At 45.3% G+C, this 12,658-nt stretch overlaps 1 protein-coding gene across 1 annotated transcript; it reads right to left on the reverse strand.

Moving 5' to 3' along the window:
* Positions 1 to 361: 361 nt before the first annotated feature.
* Positions 362 to 10,478, reverse strand: HSD3B7 (hydroxy-delta-5-steroid dehydrogenase, 3 beta- and steroid delta-isomerase 7). The gene is made up of 7 exons (XM_064737452.1): positions 10,389 to 10,478; positions 9,315 to 9,456; positions 8,223 to 8,375; positions 7,259 to 7,367; positions 5,843 to 5,942; positions 4,332 to 4,494; positions 362 to 915 (listed from the first exon to the last, which is right to left on the reverse strand). The coding sequence occupies exons 1-7, from the start codon at positions 10,395 to 10,397 to the stop codon at positions 512 to 514; spliced, it is 1,080 nt and encodes a 359-aa protein (XP_064593522.1). The 5' UTR covers positions 10,398 to 10,478; the 3' UTR covers positions 362 to 511.
* Between the last annotated feature and the right edge of the window lie 2,180 nt (positions 10,479 to 12,658).

Consider the following 12,658-nt stretch of genomic DNA (forward strand, 5'->3'; position numbering starts at 1 on the left):
AACCCTTTCTCCCCCGTTTCTCCCCCGTTTTTTACCATTTTTTCACATTTTCACCCCCATTTTTTCACCCATTTTTCCTCCATTTTTTCCCGATTTTTTCCCGTTTTTCTCCCATTTTTTCACCATTTTCTCCCCTTTTTTGTTCCATTTTTTCTCCATTTTTCCCCAATTTTTGCTCCATTTTTCCTCCATTTTTTGCTCAATTTTTTCCACCATTTTTCCCATTTTTCTCCAATTTTTTTCACCATTTTTTCCCACTTTTCTCCATTTTTTTCACCATTTTTCTCCAAATTTTCACCTTTCTTTCCACCATTTTTCCCATTTTTTTCACCATTTTTCTCCTATTTTTTCACCATTTTTTCCCATTTCTTTCCCAATTTTCCACCACTTTTAACCCCTTCATGCCCACGCTCACCCTCACCCCCCAAGCCGCCATTTTTAACCCTTTCTCCCCCGTTTCTCCCCCGTTTTTCGCCATTTTTTCACCGTTTTTTCGCGTTTTCTCCCCATTTCAGGCCCCGGCCAGCGCCCTGAGCCAGCGGCCCGTCCTGTCCCGCGCCTCCTGCCACGAGAAGAGCGGTCGGTAGCCGAGCTCCCGCCGGGCCTTGGCCGTGCGGACGCTGAACGGGGCGTTGGCCACGGCCCACGTGTAGGGGTTCAGCAGCGGCGCCCAAACCACCCCGAAACGCCCCAAAATCGCCGTCAGGGCCCCGTTGAGCCTCGCCAGGAGCCCCGAGAGGGTTTGGGGGATTCGGGGGCCGCCCCGGATGCCGGCGGGTTCCAACAACCAAAGGGTGAAATCCTCGTAGGGCGCCCAGGGCGAGGCGTCCGTGCAGAAGAAAAATTCGCCGCCCACCGAGAGGGGGCGGGCGCGGGCGGCGCGGGCGGCCAGGACGTGCATCCACGCCACGTTACCTGAGGGGGGGAAAAATGGGGAAAAAATGGGGGAAAATTGGGGGAAAATTGGGTGAAATTTGGGGGAAAATTGGGGGAAAATCGGATTAAATTTGGGTGAAAATCTGATGAAATTTGGGTGACATTTGGGTGAAAATCGGATTACATTTAGGTGAAAATTGGTGAAAAGCGGCTGAAATTTGGGCGAAAACCGGGCGAAATTCGGGTGAAATTTGGGTGAAATTTGGGTGAAAATCGGGTGAAAATTGGGTGAAATTTGGGTGAAAATTGGGTGAAATTTGGGTGAAAATTGGGTGAAATTTGGGCAAAAATCGGGTGAAATTTGGGCGAAAATTGGGTGAAAATCGGATTAAATTTGGGTGAAAAATCGAGAGAAAATAAGGTGAAAATTGGTTGAAATTTGGGTGAAAATCGGTGAAAATTGGGGGAAAATTGGGGAAAAAATGGGGGAAAATCAGGTGAAATTTGGGGGAAAATCGGGTGAAAATCGGATTAAATTGGGGGAAATTCTGGTGAAAATTGGGTGAAAATTGGGGGAAATTTGGGCAAAAATTGGGGGAAATTCAGGTGAAAATTGGGGGAAATTTGGGTGAAATTTGGGGGAAAATCGGCTGAAATTTGGGTGAAATTCAGGTGAAATTTGGGTGAAATTTGGGTGAAAATCGGATGAAATTTGGGCGAAAATTAGACTAAATTTGGGTGAAAATCGGGTGAAATTTGGGTGAAAATCAGACGAAATTTGGGTGAAAATCGGGTGAAAATCTGATGAAATTTGGGTGAAAATTGGGTGAAAATTGGGTGAAATTCAGGTGAAAATTGGGTGAAAATTGGGTGAAAATTGGGTGAAATTTGGGTGAAAATTAGGTGAAATTTGTGTGAAAATTGGGTGAAATTCGGGTGAAAATTGGGTGAAAATTGGGTGAAAATTGGGTGAAATTTGGGTGAAAATTGGGTGAAATTTGGGGAAAAAACAGGTGAAAATTGGATGAAATTTGGGTGAAAATTGGGCAAAATTTCAGTGAAAATCGGCTGAAATTTGGGTGAAAATTGGGTGAAATTTGGGGGAAAATCAGGTGAAAATCGGATTAAATTTGGGTGAAATTTGGGTGAAAATCGGGTGAAAATCGGGTGAAATTTGAGTGAAAATTGGGTGAAATTTGGGTGAAATTCAGGTGAAATTTGGGTGAAATTCAGGTGAAATTTGGGTGAAATTCAGGTGAAATTTGGGTGAAAATCGGGTGAAAATCGGGTGAAATTTGGGTGAAAATCGGGTGAAAATTGGGTGAAATTTGGGGGAAAATTGGGTGAAATTTGGGTGAAAATCGGTTGAAATTTGGGGAAAAACGAGGGGAAAATGGGGTGAAAATTGGGGGAAAATTGGGGGGAAATTGGCTGAAATTTGGGTGAAAATTGGGTGAAATTTGGGTGAAATTTGGGTGAAAATTGGGGGAAATTTGGGCAAAAATTGGGTGAAAATTGGGTGAAATTTGGGCAAAAATTGGGGGAAATTTGGGTGAAATTCAGGCGAAAATTGGGTGAAAATTGGGTGAAAATTGGGTGAAATTTGGGATTTTATGATGAAATTTGCTCAAAATTCGGGGTTTTATGGGGGAGTTTGGGGGTTAAGGGCGGCCAGAACGTGCATCCACGCCACGTTACCTGAGGGGGAAATTGGAGGAAAATTGGGGAAATTTGGGTGAAAATCGGGTGAAAATTGGGGTTTTCCCCCCATTTTTTCTGGGTTTTTTCTCCATTTTTTTTCTGGTTTTTCTTTCCCCCATTTTTCCGGGTTTTTCCCTATTTTTTCCCCATTTTTTTCCCTAATTTTTCCCCCTTTTTTCCCCGGTTTTTCCCCCATTTTTTTCCGGGTTTTTTCCCCATTTTCCCAGCTTTATTTTCCCCATTTTTTCCCATTTTCCCCATTTTTTCCCCATTTTCCCACCCTCACCTGCGTAGACCCGTCCGTGCTCGGCGTTCTGGGGCAGCGTCCGTGGGAGGAGCCCGCCCAGGTGTCCATTTTTCCCCATTTTTTTCTGGATTTTTTCCCTATTTTTCCCTATTTTTTCCCTATTTTTTCCTGGATTTTTTCCCTATTTTTTCCCTATTTTTCCCTATTTTTTCCTGGATTTTTTCCCTATTTTTTCCCCAATTTTTCCCTATTTTCCCTATTTTTCCAGCTTTATTTTCCCCATTTTTTTCTGGATTTTTTTCCCTATTTTTCCCCATTTTTTCCCTATTTTTCCCCATTTTTTTCCTGGTTTTTTTTCCCTATTTTTCCCTATTTTTTCCCCATTTTTCCCGGATTTTTTCCCCATTTTTTTCCGGATTTTTTCCCCATTTTTTCCCCATTTTCCCCATTTTTTCCCCATTATTTTCCCCCATTTTTCCTCACCTGCGTAGACCCGGCCGTGCTCGGCGTTCTGGGGCAGCGTCCGTGGAGGAGCCCGCCCAGGTGTCCATTTTTCCCCATTTTTTCCCTATTTTTTCCCCATTTTTCCAGCTTTATTTCCCCATTTTTTTCTGGATTTTTTTCCCCATTTTTTCCGGGTTTTTCTCCCACTTTTTCCTGGATTTTTTCCCCATTTTCCCCCATTTTTCTCACCTGCGTAGACCCGTCCGTGCTTGGCGTTCTGGGCAGCGTCCGTGGGAGGCGCCCGCCCAGGTGTCCATTTTTCCCCATTTTTCCGGGTTTTCCCCCCATTTTTTCCAGGATTTTTTCCCCATTTTTCTGGGTTTTCCCCCATTTTTTCTGATTTTTTTCTCGATTTTTTTTCTGGGTATTTTTCCTCCTTTTTTTCCTGGGTTTTTTTCCCTATTTTTTCCCCATTTTTCCCCCTATTTTTTTCTGCTTTATTTTCCCTTTTTTTTCTGGTTTTTTTTCCCCCATTTTTTCTGGGTTTTCCCCCCATTTTTTTCCTGGATTTTTTTCCTGCTTTATCCCTATTTTTCCCCATTTTTTCTGGTTTATTTTTTCCCATTTTTTTTTCTGGTTTTTTTCCCCATTTTTTCTGATTTTTTTCTCGATTATTTCTGGGTTTTTTCCCCATTTTTTCTGGGGTTTTTTCCCTATTTTTCCCCCTTTTTTTCCTGGTTTTTTCCCCATTTTTTCCTGGATTTTCGGCGTTTTCCCCCCATTTTTTCCTGGATTTTTTTCTTGTTTTTCCCCAATTTTTTCCCCATTTTTTCCGTGTTTTCCCCCATTTTTTCCTGGATTTTTTCCCTATTTTTTCCCCATTTTTACTGTTTTTTTTTTTTTCCCCATCTTTTCCCTGATTTTCCCCCTCTTTTTTCCCATTTTTTTCTGGATTTTTTCCGTATTTTTCCTCATTTTTTCCCCATTTTTTCCCCTTTTTTTCCCGGATTTTTTCCCCATTTTTCCTGGATTTTTCCCCATTTATTTCCCCCATTTCCCTCACCTGCGTAGACCCGTCCGTGCTCGGCGTTCTGTGGGAGTGTCCGTGGGAGGAGCCCGCCCAGGCCCCGCCCCCGGCGGTAAAAGAGCTCCAGGAGGGGGTGGCGCTCCCCGAAAATGCCCGTGGGGCGCAGGGACAGCGTCACCAGCCGGCCGCCCCCCGAAATCTGCACGAAAACACATAAAAATCACTCAGAAATCCTAAAATTCCCCAAATTCCTGAAATTCCCAAAAAAATCCCCGAAATTCTACTCAAAATCCCCGAAATTCTACTCAAAATCCCCGAAATTCTACCCAAAATCTGATTAATTCTACCCAAAAATTCCATAAAAATCCCTCTGAAATCCTAAAATTCCCCAATTCCCATAATTCCCAGAAAAATCCCCAAAATTCTACTCGAAATCTGATTAATTCCGCCCAAAATTCAGAGATTTCCACCCCAAAATCCCCAATTTTTTAACCCAAAATCCCCATCCCAATTCCCCAATTTTCCCACCCTTAAATCCCCAATTTTTGACCTCAAAATCCTGAATTTTTGACCCAAATCTTCAACTTTTTTACCGCAAATCCCAAACTTTGCATCCCAAATCCCAATTTTAGACCCCAAAAATTCCAATTTTTTAACCCAAATCCCGATCCCAAATCCCCAATTTTCCCACCCTTAAATCCCCAATTTTTTGCCCCAAAATCCCAATTTTTCCCACCCTTAAATCCCCAATTTTTGACCTCAAAATCCTGAATTTTTGACCCAAATCTTCACATTTTTTACCGCAAATCTCAAATTTTAGACCCCAAAAATCCCAATTTTAGACCCCAAAAATCCCAATTTTTTAACCCAAAATCCCCAATTTTTTAACCCAAATCCCCATCCCAAATTCCCCAATTTTCCCACCCTTAAATCCCCAATTTTTGACCTCAAAATCCTGAATTTTTGCCCCAAAAATCCCAATTTTTTAACCCAAAATCCCCAATTTTTTAACCCAAATCCCGATCCCAAACCCCCAATTTTTCCACCCTTAAATCCCCAATTTTTGCCCCAAAATCCCCAATTTTTGACCCCAAAATCCTGAATTTTTGACCTCAAAATCCCCAATTTTTGACCTCAAAATCCCCAAATTTTTAACCCAAAATCCCCATCCCAAATCCTCAATTTTTCCACCCTTAAATCCCCAATTTTTGACCTCAAAATCCCAAATTTTTTAACCCAAATCCTGATCCCAATTCCCCAATTTTTTCCACCCTTAAATCCCCAATTTTTGACCTCAAAATCCTGAATTTTTGACCCAAATCTTCACATTTTTTACAGCAAATCCCAAATTTTAGACCCCAAAAATCCCAATTTTTTGCCCAAAAATCCCAATTTTCCCACCCTTAAGTCCCCAATTTTTGACCTCAAAATCCCAATTTTTCCCCAAAAATCCCAATTTTTTCCCCAAAAATCCCAATTTTTTCCCCCAAAATCCCAATTTTTGCCCAAAATTCCCGTTTTTTGCCCCAAAATCTCGTTTTTCTCACAGGTTTTCCATTGGCCTCCAGCAGCAGCCGCTCGGCCTGGGCCTTGCTCAGCGGGTACGGCTCCGAGTGCCGGGTCGGGTACGGCGACTCCTCGTCCCCCCTGCGCCCCAAAAACCCCAAAATTCACCCCAAAATTCAGGGAAGACCAAAAAGAAAAAAATCCAAAAAAATCCCGGTGAAATTCCCAAAAAATTCGGGGAAATTCTGCCCAAAAACGGCCAAAATCGCCCAAGAAACGCCCGAAATTCCGCACTAAAATTCCGCTTCTTGAGGGTTCAAAAATGCAGAAAATTCCCCAAAAATTGGGGAATCCAAAATTCCCAAAAATCCCAGAAAATTCCCCCAAAAAATTCGGTGAAATTCCAAAAAAATTCGGCTCAAAAAGGGCCAAAATCGCCCCAGAAACGCCCAAAATCCCACCCTAAAATTCCTCATTTTGGGGCTTCAAAAAAACCAAAAAATTCCCCAAAAATTGGGGAATCCCAAATTCCCAAAAATCCCAGAAAATTCCCCAAAAAATCCCAAAAATTTTGGTGAAATTCTGCCCAAAAAGGGCCAAAAATCGCTCCAGAAACGCCCAAAATCCCACCCTAAAATTCCTCATTTTGGGGTTTCAAAATCCCCAAAATCAGCACATTCCAAAATTCCAAAAATCTAAAAAAATCCCAAAAAAAATCCCCAAAAAAAACCCCAAAATTTGGTGAAATTCTGCCCAAAAATGGCCCAGAAAACGCCCAAAATCGCACCCTAAAATTCCTCATTTTGGGTTTCCCAAAAACCCAAAAATTCCCCAAAATTTGGGGAATCCAAAATTCCCAAAAATCCCCAAAAAATCCCCAAAAAATCCCAAAAATTTCGATGAAATTCTGCCCAAAAAAAGCCAAAATTGCTTCTAAATCCCACCCTAAAATTCCTCATTTTGGGGTTCCAAAAACCCAAAAAATTCCCCAAAAGTGACCTCAAAAATTGGGGAATCCCAAATTCCCAAAAATCCCAGAAAATCCCCCAAAAAATCCCCAAAATTTTGGTGAAATTCTGCCCAAAAAGGGCCAAAACTTGGGGTCATTTTCAGGATAATTTTGGCTCATTTTTGGGTCATTTTGGGGTAAATTTGGAGAATTTTTTGGGGAATTTTTTTGGGAATTTCAGAGGGAAATTCTGGGATATTTTTCAGGGTATTTTGGGTGAAATTTTGGGGTCAATAATTCCATTTTTGGGGCGATTTTTGAGTTTTTGGGCCATTTTTTGTGATTTTTTTTTGCCTTTTCGGGGGTTCTGACTCTGTTTTTGGGGCGTTTATTTTGATTTTTGGGCGTTTTTGGGGCGGTTTTTGGGGTTTTCGGGGGCGCTGAGTCCATTTTTGGGGTGTTTTTTGCCGTTTTTGGCTGTTTTTGGGGTGTTTTTTGGGGGTTTTACCTGACGAAGGGATCCCCGCGGGTGTTGGGCCCCACGACCTCCATGCTGCTGGTGAAAATCAGCACCGGCACCCCCGAGGCCTGGCAGGCCCTGATCACGTTCTTGGTGCCTGAAAAAGCCCCAAAATCACCCCAAAATTACCCCAAAAATATCCCGAAAATATCCTGAAATTATCCCGAAAATATCCCTGAAAAACCCCAAAAAAATCCCCCCAAAAATCCCAAAAATTCCCCCAAAAATCCCAAAAATCCCCCAAAAATCCTTCCGGCCTGGCAGGCCCTGATCACGTTCTTGGTGCCTGAAAAAACCCCAAAATCACCCCAAAATTACCCCAAAAATATCCTGAAATTATCCCAAAAATATCCTGAAAATACCCTGAAATTATCTTCAAATTAACCCAAAAAATACCCCCAAAAATACCAAAATTAGCACAAGATACCCTGAAATTATCCCAAAATTATCCTGAAATTACCCCCAAAATATCCCCAAATTATCTCAAATATATCCCCCCAAAAATATCCTGAAATATCCCCAAAAATATCCTGAATTTACCCCAAAAATATCCTGAAATTATCCTGAAAATATCCTGAAAATATCCCCCAAAAATATCCAGAAAATATCCCCAAAAATAGCCCCAAAATATCCTGAAATTACCCTAAAAATATCCTGAAATTATCCTAAAAATACGCTGAAATTATCCTAAAAATATCCTGAAATTACCCCAAAAATACCCTTAAAATTATCCCAAAAATACCCTGAAATTATCTTAAAATTCCCACAAGAATATCCCCAAAAAATACCCCCAAAATATCCTGAAACCGCCCCAAAAATATCCCTGAAAAACCCCAAAAAAATCCCAAAAAAATCCCAAAAATCCAAAAATCCCAAAAAACAGTACAAACCAGTACAAACCAGTACAAACCAGTACAAACCAGTATAAACCAGTCCAAACCAGTTTACCCACCCAGCACATTGACCCTGGCCACGGCCTCGGGGCTGCAGCGCCCCCACACGTCCACCAGGGCGGCGCTGTGGAAAACAACGGCGGCGCCGCCGAACGCGGAACAAAGAGCGCCGAAATCGGTGACGTCACCGCGCAACAGCCGCACCCGCGAGCCTGGGGGGGTGAAATTTATAAAATTGATAAAATTGAACCCGAAATTTAAAAAAAAAAACAACAAAAATCGACCCAAAATGAAGAAAAATCGAGGCAAAAATGGCGCCCGGAGCGCCGAGATCGGTGACGTCACCACGTAAAGGGCGGATACGGGAGCCTGGAGGGGTAAAAATTGATAAAATTGATAAAATTGAACCGGAATTCAGGAAATTTAACCCGAAATTTATGAAATTTAAGCCAAAAAAAAAAAAAAAACACCAAAAATTTACCCAAAAAACCGCCCCAAAATGAACAAAAATCCACCCAAAAAACGGAACCCAGAGCCCCGAAATCAGCACGGAACCGCCGGACCCGCGAGGCTGAGGGGGTGAAATTTATAAAATTGAACCGAAATTCAGGAAATTTAACCCAAAATTTAAAAAAAAAAAATTAACCTAAAATATAAAAGAAGCAATAAAAATCACCCCAAAAATCCCCAATTAGAATATTTAGACATTGGGCATTTTGGGATTTGATGGTGGATTTTGAGGTGAATTTTTGGGCTGAATTCAGAGGATTTTGGGATGAAATTCGGGTCAATTTTTGGGGTTAAATTCGTGAAATTTTGAGGGGATTTTTGGGCTGAATTCCGAGGATTTTGGGGAGAATTTTTGGGTTGAATTTTTGGCATTTTGGGGTGGATTTTTAGGGTGAATTTGGGGGATTTTGGGGGGATTTATGGGTTGAATTTTTGGCATTTTGGGGTGATTTGGGGTGAATTTGGGGGATTTTTGGGTGGATTTTTGGGGTGAATTTGGGGCATTTTTGGGGTTAAATTCAGGAATTTTTGAGTGAATTTTTGAGGTGAATTTTTGGCATTTTGGGGCGGATTTTTGGGGCGAATTTTTGGCATTTTGGGGCGGATTTTTGGGGCGAATTCGGGGTTTTTTGGGGGCTCACGGTGCCTCTCGGGGACCAGTTCGATGTCGGGCTCGAGGTCGAGGATTCGCAGCTCCCGAAGCTCCGGCTCCGAATCCAGCAGCACCTGCGCCAGGTGGGAGCCCAGGAACCCCGAGCCCCCGGTGACCACCATCACCAGGCCCTGCCAAAATCCCAAAATTCACCCGGGAATGGTCAAAAAGGCAAAAAACCCCGAAAAAATCCACCCAGGAATGGTGAAAATCCCAAAAAACCCCGAAAAAATCCACCCAGGAATGGCCAAAATCCCAAAAAACCCCGAAAAAATCCACCCAGGAATGGCGAAAATCCCAAAAAACCCCAAAAAAAACCGCCAAAAAATGCACCTGGGAATGGCCAAAATCCCAAAAAAAACCGCGAAAAAAATCCACCCAGGAATGGCCAAAATCCCAAAAAAAACCCCAAAAAAACCCCGAAAAAAATCCACCCAGGAATGGCCAAAATCCCGAAAAAAAACCCCAAAAAAACGCCAAAAAATGCACCTGGGAATGGTGAAAATCCCAAAAAACCCCCAAAAAATCCACTCAGGAATGGCCAAAATCCCAAAAAAAACCACCCCAAAAAATCCCAAATTTTGCCCCAAAATTCATTCCGGAACCTGAAGCCCAGATTCTCCCCAGGATCCCAAAAATTCATTTTCAGACCCCAAAATCCCCAAATCCACCCCAAAATTCGCTTTGAAGTCCCAAAATCCCCCCCAAAAAATTCCAGCCAAAGTTCACTTTTGAGTCCAAAAAATCCCTCAAAAAATAAAATAAAAAAATCAAAAAATTGCATCAAAGTTTCACTTTAATGTCCCAAAAATTCCCCAAAAATCCCCCCCCAAAAAAATCCCAAAATTTCACTTAAAAGTCCCAAAAAAATCCCCAAAAAATCTCCAAAAAATCCCAAATTCCGCCCCAAATTCACTTTTTGAACCCCAAAATTCCCCAATCCGCCCCAGTTTCCCCTCCCCCACGCGGAAGTGGCTCCGAACTTTTCCCGAATCTCCCAAAATTCCCCAAAATCCCCAAAAATTCCCCCAAAATTCCCCAATTTCCCCTCCCCCCTCCCTACCTCCGCCATGGCCCCGCTGCCGCCCCTCCCCCACCCGGTTTTGGGGCGATTTCCCGGGAATTTGGGGAGGCCCCGCCCCCTTTGGGTGGGGGAGGGGGCGGGGCCAAAGCCGGAAAGGAGGAGCCAAAAAAAATCGGGAATTTTTGGGGTGAAATTCGGGAATTTGGGGGGGTTTTAAAAAATGGCAATTTTTAGGGGGAAATTTGGGGATTTTGAGGGAAAATTTGGGAATTTTGTGGGGAAATTGGGGGTAGGGAATGAAAAAATTGGGATTTTTCACGAAATTATGGAATTTTGGTGAGAAAATTGGGGATTTTGGGGGAAATTTGGCGGAAAATCGGGAATTTTTGGGGGGAAAAAAATCGGGATTTTGGGGAAAATCAAAGAGAAGCGTTGGGAGTCCTCCGAGCGGGACAGAGCGGCTCCAACCGGAAGTGGCCACAAAGGGAAAGCCAAAATGGCGGCGCGGCCCGGAAGGTACCATAGAGACGCTGAGGGCTCGTTAAGCGTAACGGGAGCCGCTGCTCAAAACGCTGAAGGAGAAGAAAGAGGACCCAAAAAAAGCCCCAAAAAGCAGAAATCGTGGCGCAACCGTGACGGAATGGTGACGTCAAACCGGATTTAGAGGCAGTTTTGGGTTTAAATTCGCGTTTTTTGTGACTTTTCCCCCTCCGGCCGGCTGCGCTTTTACCGCCCGCTTCCGCTTGGTGCCGCTTCTATTCCCTTCCCCCCGCGCTCCCTTCCGGTGCGGCCCGCTGCGTTCCGCCCGCGGTGAGTCCCAAAATCGGCCGATTTTCACCGTTTTTTCACCGATTTTCCCCTTTTTTTTTTTTGGACCAGTGTCCACTCTGTGGCCGGACGATGCCCCAGCCCCTCCGGCCACGTCCGGCCGAGCGCGTCCGGCAGCGCTGGCGGCGTTTGCGGCGGGCGGCCCGGGCGCTGGTGCTGGAGAACGCGGCCCTGTGCGACGAACTGGCCCGGCTGGAGGCCAAGTGGACACTGGCCAGGGGTCAGCGGCGATTCCTGCTCGGACGCCTGCTCGGACACCGCAGTGGTCACTCGGCGCCTCCGGCCACGGCCACAGCAGAGGTCAAGCGGCCAAAGAGGGCGCGGCCGGCCGGGGGGCGGGGCCGGGGAGGAAGGGGCGGGGCCAGGGAGGAGCAGTGGTCAGCGGGGGAGAAGAGTGACCAGTGGTCAGTTGGGGAGAAGAGTGACCAATGGTCAGCAAACCCGAAAAATGACCAGTGGTCAGCGGGATCGAAGAGTGACCAGTGGTCAGCAAGCTCGAAGAATGAGCAGTGGTCAGCAAACTCCAAGAGTGACCAATGGTCAGCAAGCTCCAAAAATGACCAGTGGTCAGCAAACTCCAAGAGTGACCAGTGGTCAGCAGGGCCCAAGGATGACCAGTGGTCAGTGGCGGTGAAGAAGGAGCAGTGGTCACCCGGATCGAAGAGTGACCAGTGGTCAGCAGGGCCCAAGGATGACCAGTGGTCAGCGGGGCCGAAGAGTGACCAGTGGTCAGCAGGGCCCAAGGATGACCAATGGTCAGTGGAGGTCAAGCAGGAGCAGTGGTCACCAGACTCCAAGAGTGACCAGTGGTCAGCGGGGGTGAAGATCGAGCAGTGGTCACCCAGCTCCAAGAATGACCAGTGGTCAGCAGAATCCAAGAATGACCAGTGGTCAGCGGAGGCGAAGAGTGACCAATGGTCAGCGGGGCCCAAGAGTGACCAGTGGTCAGCGGAGGTCAAACAGGAGCAGTGGTCACCCAGCTCCAAGAGTGACCAGTGGTCAGCGGAGGTGAAGATCGAGCAGTGGTCACCCAGCTCCAAGGATGACCAGTGGTCAGCAGAATCCAAGAATGACCAGTGGTCAGTCGGCTCCAAGAATGACCAGTGGTCAAGCGGGCTCCGGCCGGGAGATGACCACAGGCCTGAGGGCGGCGCTGACCGCTCGGGGCGGCCGGAGGAGGACGAGGAGGACGAGGATGACCACGAGGATGACCACGAGGATGACCACGATGACCATGAGGATGAGGAGGACGAGGATGAGGAGGACGAAGGCCCCGCTCCGGCCTTTGGCCACTCCGGCCTCTTCCTGGGCAGCCCGGCCGGCTCGGACGAGTGACCACCAATAAATGACCCCTGGCCGGAGTGGCCGGAGGGGCTTTGGTCACTTTGTGGTGTGGTTTGGGTGTGATTGGGGGGGGTGGGATGACCACTGACCACTGGGATGGCCACTGACCACTGGGATGGCCACTGACCACCCCTAAT

This window comes from Zonotrichia leucophrys, unplaced genomic scaffold (genome assembly GCF_028769735.1).
Source record: "Zonotrichia leucophrys gambelii isolate GWCS_2022_RI unplaced genomic scaffold, RI_Zleu_2.0 Scaffold_58_302659, whole genome shotgun sequence".
NCBI lineage: Eukaryota > Metazoa > Chordata > Aves > Passeriformes > Passerellidae > Zonotrichia > Zonotrichia leucophrys.

What these genes read in the sequence shown, in the direction of transcription:
- HSD3B7 (XM_064737452.1), bottom strand. An exon ending in ACTGGTCCCCGAGAGGCACC is followed by an intron (nt 8,376 to 9,314) that starts GTGAGCCCCCAA and finishes TCACCCCCCCAG; the next exon opens with GCTCGCGGGTGCGGCTGTTG. An exon ending in TGGAGGCCAATGGAAAACCT is followed by an intron (nt 4,495 to 5,842) that starts GTGAGAAAAACG and finishes GTTTTCGTGCAG; the next exon opens with ATTTCGGGGGGCGGCCGGCT.